Here is a 13,934-nt window from a genome sequence, read left to right on the forward strand (position 1 = left end):
TGAGTGATTATGTTTACCTGTTTATGATAATAGATGCTCTAGGTTTATCATACTATGCTTCATATGCTACATTATATTAACTTTATCAAAAGTATGCCTGAATGAGGCTTAACAGCCTTGTTCCATTTATTTGAAAGAAAATAATAAATCTGATTATTTACTTCAAAGCTGCAGAAGAAAGAAGATCAGCAGTTGGAACCTAAAAAGAGTGCCAGCCCTCAGAAAGCTGCAGAGCCCACCGTTGACCTTCTGGGACTCGGTAAGTGATGAGAGCGCACATCACTGTTAGAGCCTTGAGACAGCCGAAACCCTGACTCGCATTCACTAGAACGGCTTTACCGGCAGTGTGCCCAAGGGACCTGCTAGCTGAACGTGAACACGGTGTGGTTAGTTTGCTGTGTTCCCACGGAAAGGGAAATCTTCATAAGGGAGCTGGCATCTGTCAGCAGTGCCTTCACGGAAACGTGGGTGCTGAGCTCCTGGGGAGAGAGGAGCTGCCAGAGCGGTCTCCAAGGCTTGGTGGGCCTGCTGTCTCAGCACTGAAACGAGGAGTAGGTTGCCTCTGCTCCCACCCCTCTTCTCTTTATTTAGCTTTTTGCGGGGTTGGAGGGGATCCCTTAGCAAATAATTCTGGTGTAGCCTTATTGTAAGGTGCTGTTTTAAAGAAAGCTTTTATTTTGGATAACTGAAGCAACACGTCTTACGCTTCGATCTAGTGGCTAGGTTCACGTTATGTGTGTGATGACAGTAAGAAGTGCTCGGTTTAATGTCATTTTTGTTCTCGGGGCTGACAGATAGGTGTTGTCTGCCTGGCAGGTAAACAGGCTTCCGTTCAAGGGGTGCTTGTATTGTCCTTATCTGCAAATGTCAGCTCTTCTTAAGTGCCTCTCCTCTTTGTTCTAAAGTAGCTTGATAAAATAGTTATTTTTATCTGAGCCTTCTGCAGTAATTAATTTAGAAAAAACTCTTTTTAGCTTAGAGAAAGATTAACGGCTAAAGGAAAACAGTAAAAAATAGTTGAAGGATGGAGTTGAACTTCATAAAACTTCTCTAAAAATTGATTTTTATTCTTACTCAGAAGATTGCTTTCTGTTTTAAGAATTAAAATTGAATGTTTTAGTCATTTCTTTGAAGTTGGTATATCATGTAAACAAACTCCCTATTGATGAAAATCTTCTGTGGTGGTAAAAGTAAGAGGTATGTATTAGAAACATAAAAAAATAACTATGATTTTATGAGCCCTGAAAATAGGGCTCAGTCCAGGCGCTCTAAATAGAATTATGTTGAATACAAGTTCTCTTAATTTACGTATTTTACTTCCTTTCCCCTAAATGAAAGAAAGGGGGAAAAAAGACGTATCACCAAAGTGAGAACAGATCCTGCTGAGACTGCATGCGTCGTCTTCACGCAGCGTCTCCCCTCCGGGCTGCTGCCTCGTTACCGGTTCATAACCTGGAATGCTAGCCCGAGCCCGGCCTGACTTTCACGCTCACAGACTCAGTGGCCCACAGCCCTGCACACAGCCCTGCACACAGCGTCTGCTGGTGTCCAGGCGCCTGGACGCTAAGGGGAGAGCTGTGAAGGAGGGCAGGTGAGAAGGCCTGGGCCCTGGGAGCCTTCGTTCTCTCTGCGGCGGCAGTGATGAAATAGTGACGCCAGCTGTGGTGTGGGTCATGTTGCTAAGTGCTGTTGCCGAAAGAAAGAGGAGTGGTGGTGATTTAAATAGGGCTGGGGGTGCTGGGGGCTCCCTGAGATACCGCTGGCGTGAGGACCTCAGGAAGCCGGGGCTCCCTGGCAGGTGGGTGTGGTGGCCCCGCAGCAGCCCTGCCCCCGCATGGGTGAGACCGGAGCGTGGGAGGCCTGGGATACGGGGCCACAGGGAGGCAGGTCCACTGCGACAGGACTTTGGCGTCTGCTTGGAGTGTCCTGGAAATGCATTGCAGGGATTCGAGCAAAGTAGCATCTCCCCTGACCTGGTTTTTCAGGACTTCTCATAGCGGCTGTGTTAAGAGTCAGGTGTAGTGAGGCGAGGCTGCCGTAGGGGCAGGGGCACCAGTAACAGAGCTGGGGGGCAGTGGCGGAGGGGGCGGTGGCGTGGGAGGTATAAGAAGTAGCCGGCTCTGGACCTGTTTTAAAGAAGGAGACAGTAGGGTTTGCTGACCAGAGAACAGTGTAGGATGTTTCCCTTTGGGAGTGACTTTGTAGAACAGGCAGCCTGCTCCCTTGGGACAAGCAGAGTTACTCTCGTGAGGTCTCCAGTGGCTGGGCACGGTGGTGGGAGGTGATCTGGGAGATAGATGGCAGACTGGCCCCAGGTATCCAGCTGTCGCCATGGTGATGCTGCATGGTCCCTCTCCTGGCGTTTGACCTCTGGCCTCAGAAACACTGAGCTGTCTTTGTGGAGCGTCACCTGCTGCGCTTCCTGCCTTCCAGCTGGTCACAGCCGCAGAGCGTGTCTCCTCACTGTGTCCCTGTCTTCCTCTGCCCGGTCTCAGAGTCCCTGGGTCGTGGGCCTTTCAGACTGCGGCTCCCCTCTTCTGGCATCGGGCTCTGTGAGGTCAGCCGTGGCTGGGTCTCATCAGGGCTCTGTGAGCCTGTTTCAGTGGTGGGAGAGCTTCAGGAAACTGTGTCCTGAGGGGAGAGCCAAGCTTTGCTTACAGTAGGAGGGTGTGGGACTGCTCGAAGGAGAGGGTGAGGACATATCAGGGGGATTTGCTGCTGACTGATGATTCTAGCTCTGTGCTGGAAGAGTTCTGCAGGTGGCCGGGCAGGTGATGGGGTCAGAAAGAGGGATTAGGGGTCTTGCCGATGAAGTGGTAGCAGCGGGAAGCCTGGTGCCTCACGCAGAGCACATACAGCTCTGCTCCTGCTAGTTACCAGTCCCCTAAGTTCTTTTGGAAGAGACTCTGGCTTTGAGAGAACAGTGCTCCCGAATGAGGACGGAGCAGCAGCCTCTCGTGGGTAAGCGTGGCGCTCTGGTTCCCCGCAGGTGGAGGTGGGCTGGCGCAGGGTCAGCAGGTGCATGCAGTCCGCTTTATGGCCTCTCAGAAAAGTCGGCGGGCCATGTGGGTGAGGGCAGAGATGGCCTTCACATTGCACGTTTGCAGAAAAGGCGGAGAAAAGCCCCGCAGGGTTAGTGCAGGTACACAGCCACGGAGGGCCGGGAATCCCGGGGTTCTGTGTGTATTTGGGGTCACGTCGTCTCACACAGGATGATAGTCAAGATAAGTTTTTAGAAATATGAACTTCCCATTTAAATGGTCCTTTAGCGAACCTTTTTGTTTCAGGCCAGTGGCTCGAGATAAACCTGTTTTCCTCAGCTCCCCTTTCCTGATCTACTCCCATCCCAAAGTCATAAAATACTCTCTCTGTGCTTTCTAGCAAGAGTCAGCAATGTTTTTCTGAAAGGGATTAGCTGTTTTTGGCTTTGCAGGCCTTACAGTCTCTGGGGCAGCTACTCCGCTCACCCCCGTGGTGGGCATGTCGCTGTTGGCAAGAGCGTGGATGGTGAGGGAGCCGGGCTCTGCTGGACGCTAAAGATAGCCAGGAGGGGCCTTTGTGCGGCTGGCTGTGCCTGCAAGAACGACTGCATGATCAGGAGCTGGTAGGAGTGCCGTTTACTCTGTGCCTTACTGTCTAGTGTTAGAAGTGGGGTCGGTACTTGGTTATTACTGCCCTCTGCTCCTAGAAATAGCCAGGTCTTAGGCCCCTCTTGGCGAGGGCCAGCCCAACCAGCCCAGCTGCTTGACTAGACCGTGTCCCTGCCGCCTGAGCGCAGAGCTGACACCAGCTCCTGCCGCCGGGGTGCCGCTTGCCCGTCCTCTGCGTGTGGGACTCCTCCAGGACTGGGAGCCGCGCTGTGCGCGGCTTCTGGGCTCTGTTGGCGACGACTTGGCTTTCATGTGACAAAAGCCGACAGACTGCTTAGCAACTGGTTAGGACGGCCTCGGACTTCTTTTTCTAGAAGGTCTCGTCTGAGAGCAGTCTTCAGGGTGAGCACCCGCTCCAGCCATAAGGCGTGGCAGGCCTGTGGCTGCGGGTGAAGCGTGGCCTGCTGGCTTCAGCTCCGTCTTCCCGCAGACGTGTCCTCGGCCGGCCCCGCTCCCGGGCAGGAGGCTCCGCCGCAGGCCGTTGGGCGCGGGGCTGCGTGGGACCGTCGGGGACGGGGGACCCTGGAGTTGGAGGTGGTGCCTGGACTGTGCGTGGGCTCTGGGGCCTTCACCCGGCAAGGGAACACAGGAACCGCTCCCTGGTCATCGTCCAGAGCGTGACTGAGTGGGCAGCGTGACACAAGGCACAGTGATGTTTGCGGGGCAGGACGAGCGTGTCTGTGGGGCCTTGGGCAGGCTGCCCGGGCTCGCAGCAAGCGGAGCTCAGAACTGGAGGGGCAGACGCAGTAGGAGGGGTCACACCAGCTGTGAGGCCTCTCGGTCAGGTGAGAAGATTAGCCTAAAGGCCACCTAGTTGGCAGTGTGTGCATGCTAAGTCAGTTCAGTCATGTCTGACTCTTTGTGACCCCCATGGAATGCAGCCCGCCAGGCTCCTCTGTCCATGGGATTCTCCAGGCAAGAACTCTGGTGTGGGTTGCCGTGCCCTCCTCCAGAAGATCTTCCCAATCCAGGGATCTAACCTGCATCTCTTAGGTCTCCTGCATTGGCAGATGGGTTCTTACCACCAGTGCCACCTGCGAAACCCTACTTAGCAGGAAGAAAAATTAACTGAAAAATAAACGGCTTCAGTTAACTCTAAGTCATCTTTTTTTCAACTTTTGAGAACAATTTGAAGCCTGAAAATTAATATGCTTCAAATGAGCATTTATGACTTGAGTTTACAAAGTAACACGCATGGGAGTTTATTTCATTTCATGAAGCCAAGTGTGTTTAAATCCAGAGGAATGCTAAGTAACATTTTTATTAAGGAAAAAGCTTTAAGTGGTTTCTTGCGTGGAAAATAAAAAGGGTTCTTTGAGTAATATGAAGATTTATAAAGCTTTAAGGAGTTTGCCACTAAGGAGAGTGTCTCAGTATACCTCATGGAAGGAGCCTTCTTTAATCCGTTTCTGCTTCAGACTCGCTCCTCCCTAGGGTGATGCCTCAGTAGTTACCAGTGAAGAATTAGGGTTGGCAGTTTTCAGTGTCCAAGGGTGTGCTCAAGACTAAGTGTTCACACTCAGTCAGGAACAGTAAGGAAAAACATAGCATCACTCACTTAACATGTTCTTAGCTGCCTGTGCTAAATTAGTAATATAACAAATCTCATACAACTCTTTTTGACTTTTTTTTTTTTTATTATTTGTGCAAATAGATTGTGACCAGCTAATGCCACTGACACAGGTAAAGGATGAATTCAGTTAATGTTTATTGAGCACAGGCGAGTTCATAGAACTCTGGTCAATTCCAGAGAATGCGGCTCTGTGTGTGTCTAGTTGTACAAGTTGGGGGTGCATACGCGTGCAATCTAGAAACGAGAAGACAGAGCAGCGTTGCTCAGGGAATAGTGGGACTGGGAGAGTGCTGGCTGTGAAAGTGCAGTGTGAAACCTGGCGTAATGCTCAAGTCCACACTGGCACGGTAGTTTCCTCAATTCAGGCCTTCTCTTGCTAGTCAGAGGCAGATGAGTTTTTCATGCTGTGCACAGTGAGGTCAGGCAAAACCTCTTGTGTTCTGGGGTCATGTTTAGAGTGAGTGGCAGCTGGGAAAGACCAACGACCCCCAGACAACTGGGTCCTCGGGCCTCCCCTTTATAAAGAGTCCTGTGATTTAAAGCCCATCTGCAACTTGCTCAGCGGTCCCGTCAGGGAGGTACTCGGAGCAGAGCTGTGGGAGAGGGGAGTGGGGTCGGTGAGGAGGCTGCCTGAGACGTGAGCAGGCGTGTGCGTGTGTGCGCGCGTGTATGCGCAGCACTGTGACTGCGGCAGTGCTCTGGGCCACGGGCAGAGTGTTCTGAGGACGCAGTTCTGATTTAGAGGGAGAAGTGTGACCTCACTGCCGTGGTGGCCTGGAGAGAGAAAGCCAGGGAGGGCATTTCAGCCAGCGCAGACGCTGCGTGGAGGCCCGCGGTGTGTGGGGCTGCAGCAGGGAGACCAGGAGGAGCTGCAGAGGTCTCCCTTGCAGGGCTGCAGGGTCTTCAGGAATACGTGGACTCACAGCAGGTCCCCAGGGAGGAAGGATCAGCCAGGGCCAAACATGGCGTGGTTGAGTAGGATGGGGACCGAGAGGGCTTTGTAGCCATACTGCCGGGACTTTCACCCTCTGAGTCATTGTTTCCTTCTTCTCCCAACAGAAGTAGGATCACCTGCCTGCCTAGCATTGTGTTGTAGGAAGGGGGACCCCTTCCAGGGCCTGAAACTGGTCTCTTGTCTAACACTTGGAAATGAATTGTCCAAGGAGACACATGTGCTAACAAAGCAAGAGATTTTATTGGGAAAGGGCACCCAGGTGGAGAGCAGGAGGGAAGGGAACCCAGGAGAGCAGCTCTGCCACATGGCTCACAGTCTCGGGTTTTATGGTGATGGGATTAGTTTCAGGGTTGTCTTTAGCCAATCATTCTGACTCTGAGTCCTTCCTGGTGGTGCACGCCCTGGTCAGCCAAGATGGACGCCAGAGAGAAGGATTCTGGGAGGTGGTCTGACAGGTGGTGTCTCCTTTTGACCTTTCCCGAACTCTTCCGGTTGGCGGAGGCTTATTAGTTCCATGTTCCTTGCCAGGACCTCCTGTCATAAAACAGCTCATGGAAATGGTTACTATGGTGCCTGGCCAGGGTGGGGGGTTTCAGTCAGTGTGCTTCCCCTAACAGTTTTACCCACTGTAACCAAGAAACATTCTTGTACTGTGTGTTTGGAAAGCATTTCATCCATCCTTTGTTGAGCATCTGCTTTAAGGAGGCAGCCCCAGTCTCTGAGAGGGCAGAGGGTGGATGGGGGCACTCGGCTGTGGGCACGGTGCCGGGGGAGCGTGTTCAGGGTGTTCAGCTGCCGCCACAGACTGCACGCAGCGTTAGGACGGTGCCTGGCCTGGGGAGGAGGCGGGGGTCGGTCTGGCCCGCCAGCCAGGTGGAGTGGCTGCGGTGGTGGGGGGCAGGGGGAGAGGGGCCTGGATCTCTTGGGCTCAGCAGGAAGCTGGGACTGTGCCCTGCTGGGCAGCGAGGCCAGCCTCACCCTTGGTACCCTCTTCTTGGGAGGTGGGACAGCTGCCCCAAGAGCTGGTTTAACCTGGGACAAGCGAGGGGCACTGCTTCTGTGTGGGGGAGCCAGCAGAAGCTGCTCAGAAGGCTGAGAGCAGTGGAGGTTTCCAGCTATACCAGCAGAGGTGTGTTGAAACCCGTCTTACTGTGTTAAACTCACTGGAGGTGATGTGAGGATTTAACTCAGACACTTCATATAAAGCGTGATCAGAGTACCTGGCAATAGAACTTAAGAATGTTAGTGTTAAAAATATTGTTAAAATCCAAAGTGTTATATTCTTATTTCCTTTTAGTTTATATACAATATCATTCAAAGGCACTTGGAATAGACCAAGAAGAAGGCACTAAAGATTGTTTTAAGTGCTTTGTTTACCATTACTCACTTGGATTTTTGGTGTCAGGTGAGTTCTGATATACCCAAGGCTGATAGACAGCTGCCTCGAGGGTTTCTCGTTAGTAGAAATGGCCTTCACAAGGCTGTCATATTTGCGTGCTGGGCAGACCTGTTCATGTGAGCTGCAGCACTGATTTTTAACAACTTGCTTTCTTTAGCTCAGACGTTTAACCTTTCTTTTCAATTTCTGGAACATGTGCAGTAGAAACTGTCGTCTACCAACATTAGTCTGAAATCTTAAGGTAAAGGAGAAAGAACAGTTACCCGCCGGCGGCTGATTGTAAATTTGATGCCCTGCCTTTCAGACTGGAGCTGCTTCTCTGTTACTGCTCATGGCCTCTTCAAGGGGTCCTTGGTCCTTCATTATCGTTCTTTATGAGGTTGTCCCAGCTAAGCTTCTTCCCTCTGCCTCAGGCTTTCCTTGTCCTCGGAGCTTCCATTACGTTCATTGTCCACCAGCCACTGTTTCTGCGTGTTGATGGAGCAGCACTGCTCCTCCCCAGCAGGGAGCCCAGTGCCTGCGCAGGGGCCAGTCCTGACACGCTGTTTGCACAGACGGCTTCTGCACACACACATGCACACACACATGTGGCTTCTACACACACACACATGGCTTCTACATACATACACACGGCTTCTACACACACATGGCTTCTACATACACACACGGCTTACACACACACACGCACACACACGCACACACACACACACACAGTGTTTGGTCGCCTCCTCGCTGGAAAGGGAGAGTTTTCCATTTGTCTGGGTGTGTGTGCACATATCTGTACGCACCAGATGTAACTGATGTGAATTTAATTATTTTTCTTAAATTATTCCGATTTACAGTATTTAAACCATTTAATTTGAGTAAGACTCGTTCTTTCTAAATTTTAAAATATTTATCTGAAAAGCTTTTTTAACACCTTGATGTTCTGTGGCTTTTGTGGCCTCTGAGCTTTCCTTTAACCCGCAAAGCCTGTGCTGCTGGTGGGCGCTTGGCGAAGAGGCCACGTTGGGCCTCAGTGCCTGCGGCGGGGCTGCCTGTGTCCGCCCACCGCCCGGCACCGCTGTGGCCACGCCGCCTGCCCCCGCACTGTGCACCGGCGAGATGCCGGGCTTGGTGGAGGTCAGAGCAGGGAGAGACGGCGCGCTGAGGCTCTGCTGTGCAGCAGTTTCTGAGCTAGTTATCTCAGTGCTTAACAGTACAGGTAATTATAAGCTCAAAGCTGGTTTCTAATGTTCACAGTTTAGATGGTTTCTTTGTAGTTATAATACAGTTGTAACTGCATGACTTCTGTGAAACGCAGCTTAAAGAAAAGAGCCTCACTAGTCCTGGGGTCGGAAGACTTGGTTCTAGTCCAGATTTTGCTGTTTCACTAGAGAATTGACCCCAAGTCTTTAATCTCTGGACCCTGCATTTCTGAAACTGGAGGTAATGAAGGCAAGCCCTTCCCATCCTTTATACAGACAGAAGTGATAGCATGTGAATACTCTCAAAAAGGTTACGGAACAGGTCATGTTTATAATGATGGTAATATAGTCTTCAGTTGTTCTTTTTAAATACTGAAAATAAAAAGTAGAAGTGGTTTTTAAAGGTTGAGCATCATTTTAATCTTGAACATTTTCTCCAGTCTTCAAATTATTAACATGAAACGATAAACTGCAATTTTATCATTACCCTATTGCCATGTAACAAGCCTTTGTTACAAAATCCCCATCTGCTGTGCTGAAAAACCGACAGAAAACCCATATATTATATTATCTAAATGATCTATTAACAGATGAAATTTTAACCAACTTCCTATCAGGAAACTATTAACAGAGGTACTTCAATCACATAGCTTAAAATATGGAGGAAAAAAACAGGTAAAAAAAAAACCTTATCCTGTAGTAAAAAATAAAAGTTTTGAGGTGATTTGAGAATTCTTTGTAGAGAATGTGTTTAGCAAGCCAAATGTGGTAAGTCAAATTAACCATCATTGAAATTCAGTGGGGAAATACGCTGGGATTTTGTTTACTGATTTTGCAAGGTTGAGATATTTTCATTTAAGTTAAAAGGATTTGTTTTTCAACAGTTCTGTGAATGCTTGGCTTTTTAGTAACAAGGAGAATTGATGGGGGTTTTAATCCATCATGTTAGAGGGTCCTATGGAGAGGAGACTTCAGGAGAGAGAGGAGAGGACAGGTTTGTTGCATGTTCTCTGTGAGGCGGGACACAGGCCTGGGAGAGTTCTTCACCTTAGGTTTGTGGAGCCCAGTCACTTGACACAGGTATCAGTCTTGCCACAGAGACCACGGTCCCTAAGCAGATGCTTCCACCGCCTCATTCTAAAGGATCCCAAATTCCCCTGGGCTCGCGTAAGTTGACTTTCATGGCCCCTTCACTAGCTGCGGGAGCTGATTACAAACAAAGCCCCACTTTGTTTTTTTTGTGTTGAATGCCTTTCTGAGATTTCCAAAGGCCAGTTTATATATAAAAGGCTTCCCTGGTGGTTCAGTAGTAAAGAATCCGCCTGCAGTGCAGGAGAAATGGGTTCGATTCCTGGGTCGGGAAGATCCCCGAGAGGAGGAAATGGCACCCCCTCTGTATTCTTGCCTGGGAAATCCCATGGACAGAGGAGCCTGGCAGGCTACAGTCCCTGGGGTCACAAAGAGTCAGACACGACTGAGGACTGAGCACACACGTACTTAATGGAAGGAGAGAATGCATCTGTCCTCCAGTGCAGTGGTGGAAGCAGAAGGCGTGCTGGTGACTGGAGGAAGCGAGCCCTGCCCACGTTGGGGTCAGGACTGTGCCTGGTACCGCTCTGTGTCTGTAATGGTTCTGGTCTGCAAGCTGCCTCCATGCCACTGTTGGAGGATTGAAGCTGCAGGTTACTCTAGGTCCATGCAGTTTCATCAAATGCAGTCTGCCTGTCCCACCCACGCATACATAACACAATTTTATTTAAGAAAACTCTCACTGTATATACATTATTCTAAGCATATTTTTACTCATGCTTATAAGCATAGAAAATGAATGATAGGAATTTTTTATTGGGTGAAATACACATTACAATTTACCATTTTAATCGGTTTTAAGTTTTCGTAGCTTTAAATTCTTCCACATTTTTGTGCAACCATGACTATCATGTGTGGAAGGGAACTTTTATTTTTGTGTGGTTTGCATCTTTGACAGGAAGATGTCACTCTTATAGTAAAAACTGAATTTAAGATTACAATCTGAGACTTTGTTGTAGCTTTGTGATACTGGACAAGTTTAACTCTTTTTGCCATCTGTAAATGAGGGTAGTTTTAGTAGATCTTTCACAGCATTATAATAAAGATTGAACAAGTGTACGTGTGTGTATTTGTATTCTTTCAGGCTTGGCACAAAGCGAACTCTGCACTGAGTGCTGGCTCTTAACTTTTATTAGTCACGTATGTGGCCCTAAGGCTGTGAAAGGTGAAAACCAAGTGAAGTGCCACGTGTCATTTTACAGAGTAGATAATATATCGCTAAGTTCTGATCAGGGTTTAGCCTTCAAAGTATGAGTAACTTAGTATCCTTAAGTGGCATATAATGTGCTGCTGCAAACAGATTTAAAATTTCTGAAAGATGTACAGTTTATAAAAGAGTGAAAATAGATTATTTGCCTGTAGTAGATGAACGTCTTTGTTCTAACATATCACATCCTGAGCTTACTGGTGCTGTGTAAGTTAACTGACATGTTCTGTGGCAAAAAGTCAGTTGACAACATTTCTCTGGATTCACCAAAAATAATAATAATAGTAATAATAATGTTAATAGTATTTTCTTACACTTAAGATTTTGAAATATAAATTTTTCCTGATTGTTAGTGTTTGCTGTTACTTGAAACAACAACAAATTTTAACTGAAAAACTGGGAGTAGTTATTTAGGCTCAACTTGTCGGTTTTTTCTTTTCTTTTTTTTACTTTTCTTCCTCTTGGTCGTGGTTTGTTTTGGAGGACATGTGCTCCTGTGTGTGAGTTTAAGTTGCGTGTGATGTGGTCCTGTTTCCTGCTGATGCGGTGCTTCCTTGTTGGCGTGACAGAGTGAGCGTGCCTGATGAGGCTGCCTCCCTGTGCTCAGCTCTGCAGACACCACTGACTCGTGGCGGTGTGTCCTTTGCGTTCCGTTACTGAGCTGTGGATGCCGCAGAGAACGTGTTCTTTCGCTTCTGTTTTTAATCTAGGAAACGCTGTCTTTCTAAAACACGTCACTTCTGGTTCATTTACTGCGCTATCTGTGTGTACTGTCTGATGTGCTGCGCATCAGGTAATGGGCTGGGAAACATACAGTAGCTCTTTAAAGAGGTCTAGTTTCAGACTGAATGTTGCTCTTTTGAATGAGTTAGAAATGGGAATTATTACTTTCATGCGTAAATCATGTTTGAATTTTATGTATATTATAAATTAGTAGTACAGTCTGTGCATTGTTTTATTGCTTGACCTTTAAATTGTCCATAGTGCTTCATAGAGATCTAACATGTGTAACACATAAACATGTATGCCCTGAATATTTCTTTCTTATTGCTCTGATAATGTGATATCACTGAAAATGATTGAGAAATAATTGCAGTTGGTCTCTTCCGAACTAACCTTTCATGGTTTTCACACACAGTTTTACAAATTAAGTAGTAAAGATTATTGTGACTGTTTATTCCTTGAAATTAATGATGAGTTGTTTCCCTGAAGCTTAAACAGGGAAATAAAAGATACTGATTTCCATAGTTAAACTTCAAGAAAGAGAAGAAATCTATGAGTTCCTGTGGGTTGTGATAGAAATATCCAGTATGTGGTAGTTGAGTTCAGTTCAGTCTCTCAGTCATGTCCAACTCTTTTCGACCCCATGAATCGCAGCACGCCAGGCCTCCCTGTCCATCACCAACTTGCGGAGTTTACTCAAACTCATGCCCATCGAGTCGGTGATGCCATCCAGCCATCTCATCTTCTGTCGTTCCTTTCTCCTCCTGCCCCCAATCCCTCCCAGCATCAGGGACTTTTCTAGTGAGTCCACTCTTCGCATGAGGTGGCCAAAGTATTGGAGTTTCAGCTTCAGCATCAGTCCTTCCAATGAACACCCAGGACTGATCTCCTTTAGGATGGGCTGGTTGGATCTCCTTGCAGTCCAAGGGACTCTCAAGAGTATGTGGTAGATCTTCCATTAAATTTGCCAGATATTTGAAGTCCCACTCTATACAAGACCTCCATCCACCTCATTTTGAAGAGCTTTTAGAAGATGCCTGTGTGCCTTTGAGACGTGTGGTTCATCAGAGAGATCAAATGAGGTTGTTGTTGCTGTTCAGTTGCTCGGTTTTGTCCAACTCACTGTGACCTCGTTGACCGCAGCACACGAGGCTCCCCTGTCCATCACCAACTCCCGGAGCTTACTCAAACTTGTGTCCATTGAGTCGGTGATGCCAGCCAACCATCTCATCCTCTGTCGTCCCCTTCTCCTCCTGCCTTCAATCTTTCCCAGCATCAGGGTCTTTTTTAATGAGTCAGTTCATCGTATCAGGTGGCCAAAGTATTGGAGTTTCAGCTTCAATGTCAGTCCTTCCAATGAATATTCAGGACTGGCTTCCTTTAGGATGGACTGGATGGATCTCCTTGCTGTCCAAGGGACTCTCCGGAGTCTACTCCAACACCCCAGTACAAAAGCATCAATTCTTTGGCGCTCAGGTTTCTTTAGAGTCCAACTCTCACATTTCTACATGAATACTGGGAAAACCATAGCTTTGACTAGACCTATCTTTGTTGGCAGTAACTCATGTCTCTGCTTTTTAATGTGGTGTCTAGGTTGGTCATAGCCTTTCTTCCAAGGAGCAAGCGTCTTTTAATTTTGTGGCTACAGTCACCATCTGCAGTGATTTTAGAGCCCAAGAAAATAAAGTCTATCACTGTTTGCATTATTTCCCCATTTATTTGCCATGAAGTGATGGGACCAGATGCCATGATCTTAGTTTTTAAAATGTTGAATTTTAAGCCAACTTTTTCACTTTCCTCTTTCACCTTCGTCAAGAGGCTCTTTAGTTCCTCTTTATGTTCTGCCATAAGGGTGGTGTCATCTCTGTATTTAAGGTTATTGATATTTCTCCTGGCAGTCTTGATTCCAGCTGGTGCTTCTTCCAGCCTGGCATTTCTCATGCTGTACTCTGCATATCAAAGTTAAACAAGCAGGGTAACATTATACAGCCTTGATGTACTCCTTTCTCAGTTTGGAACCAGTCTGCTGTTCCATGTCCAGTTCTAACTGTTGCTTCTTGACCTGCATACAGGTTTCACAGGAGGCAGGTAAGGTGGTCTGGTATTCCCATCTCTTTAAGAATTTTTTACAACTTGTTGTGATCCACACAA

General features: G+C 47.9%; 1 protein-coding gene across 4 annotated transcripts in view; it reads left to right on the forward strand.

Annotated features, from left to right (window-relative positions):
• Nucleotides 1-13,934, forward strand: part of SMAP1 (small ArfGAP 1) — a 158,603-nt gene that overhangs the window by 131,808 nt on the left and 12,861 nt on the right. For all 4 annotated transcript variants that reach the window (XM_043889749.1, XM_043889751.1, XM_043889750.1 and 1 more), the window contains one exon: nt 169-259. In XM_043889749.1, coding sequence (XP_043745684.1) covers nt 169-259 — 91 coding nt within the window. The remainder of the gene's footprint in view (nt 1-168; nt 260-13,934) is intronic.

This window comes from Cervus elaphus, chromosome 28, assembly GCF_910594005.1.
Source record: "Cervus elaphus chromosome 28, mCerEla1.1, whole genome shotgun sequence".
In the NCBI taxonomy this organism is placed as follows: Eukaryota; Metazoa; Chordata; class Mammalia; order Artiodactyla; family Cervidae; genus Cervus; species Cervus elaphus.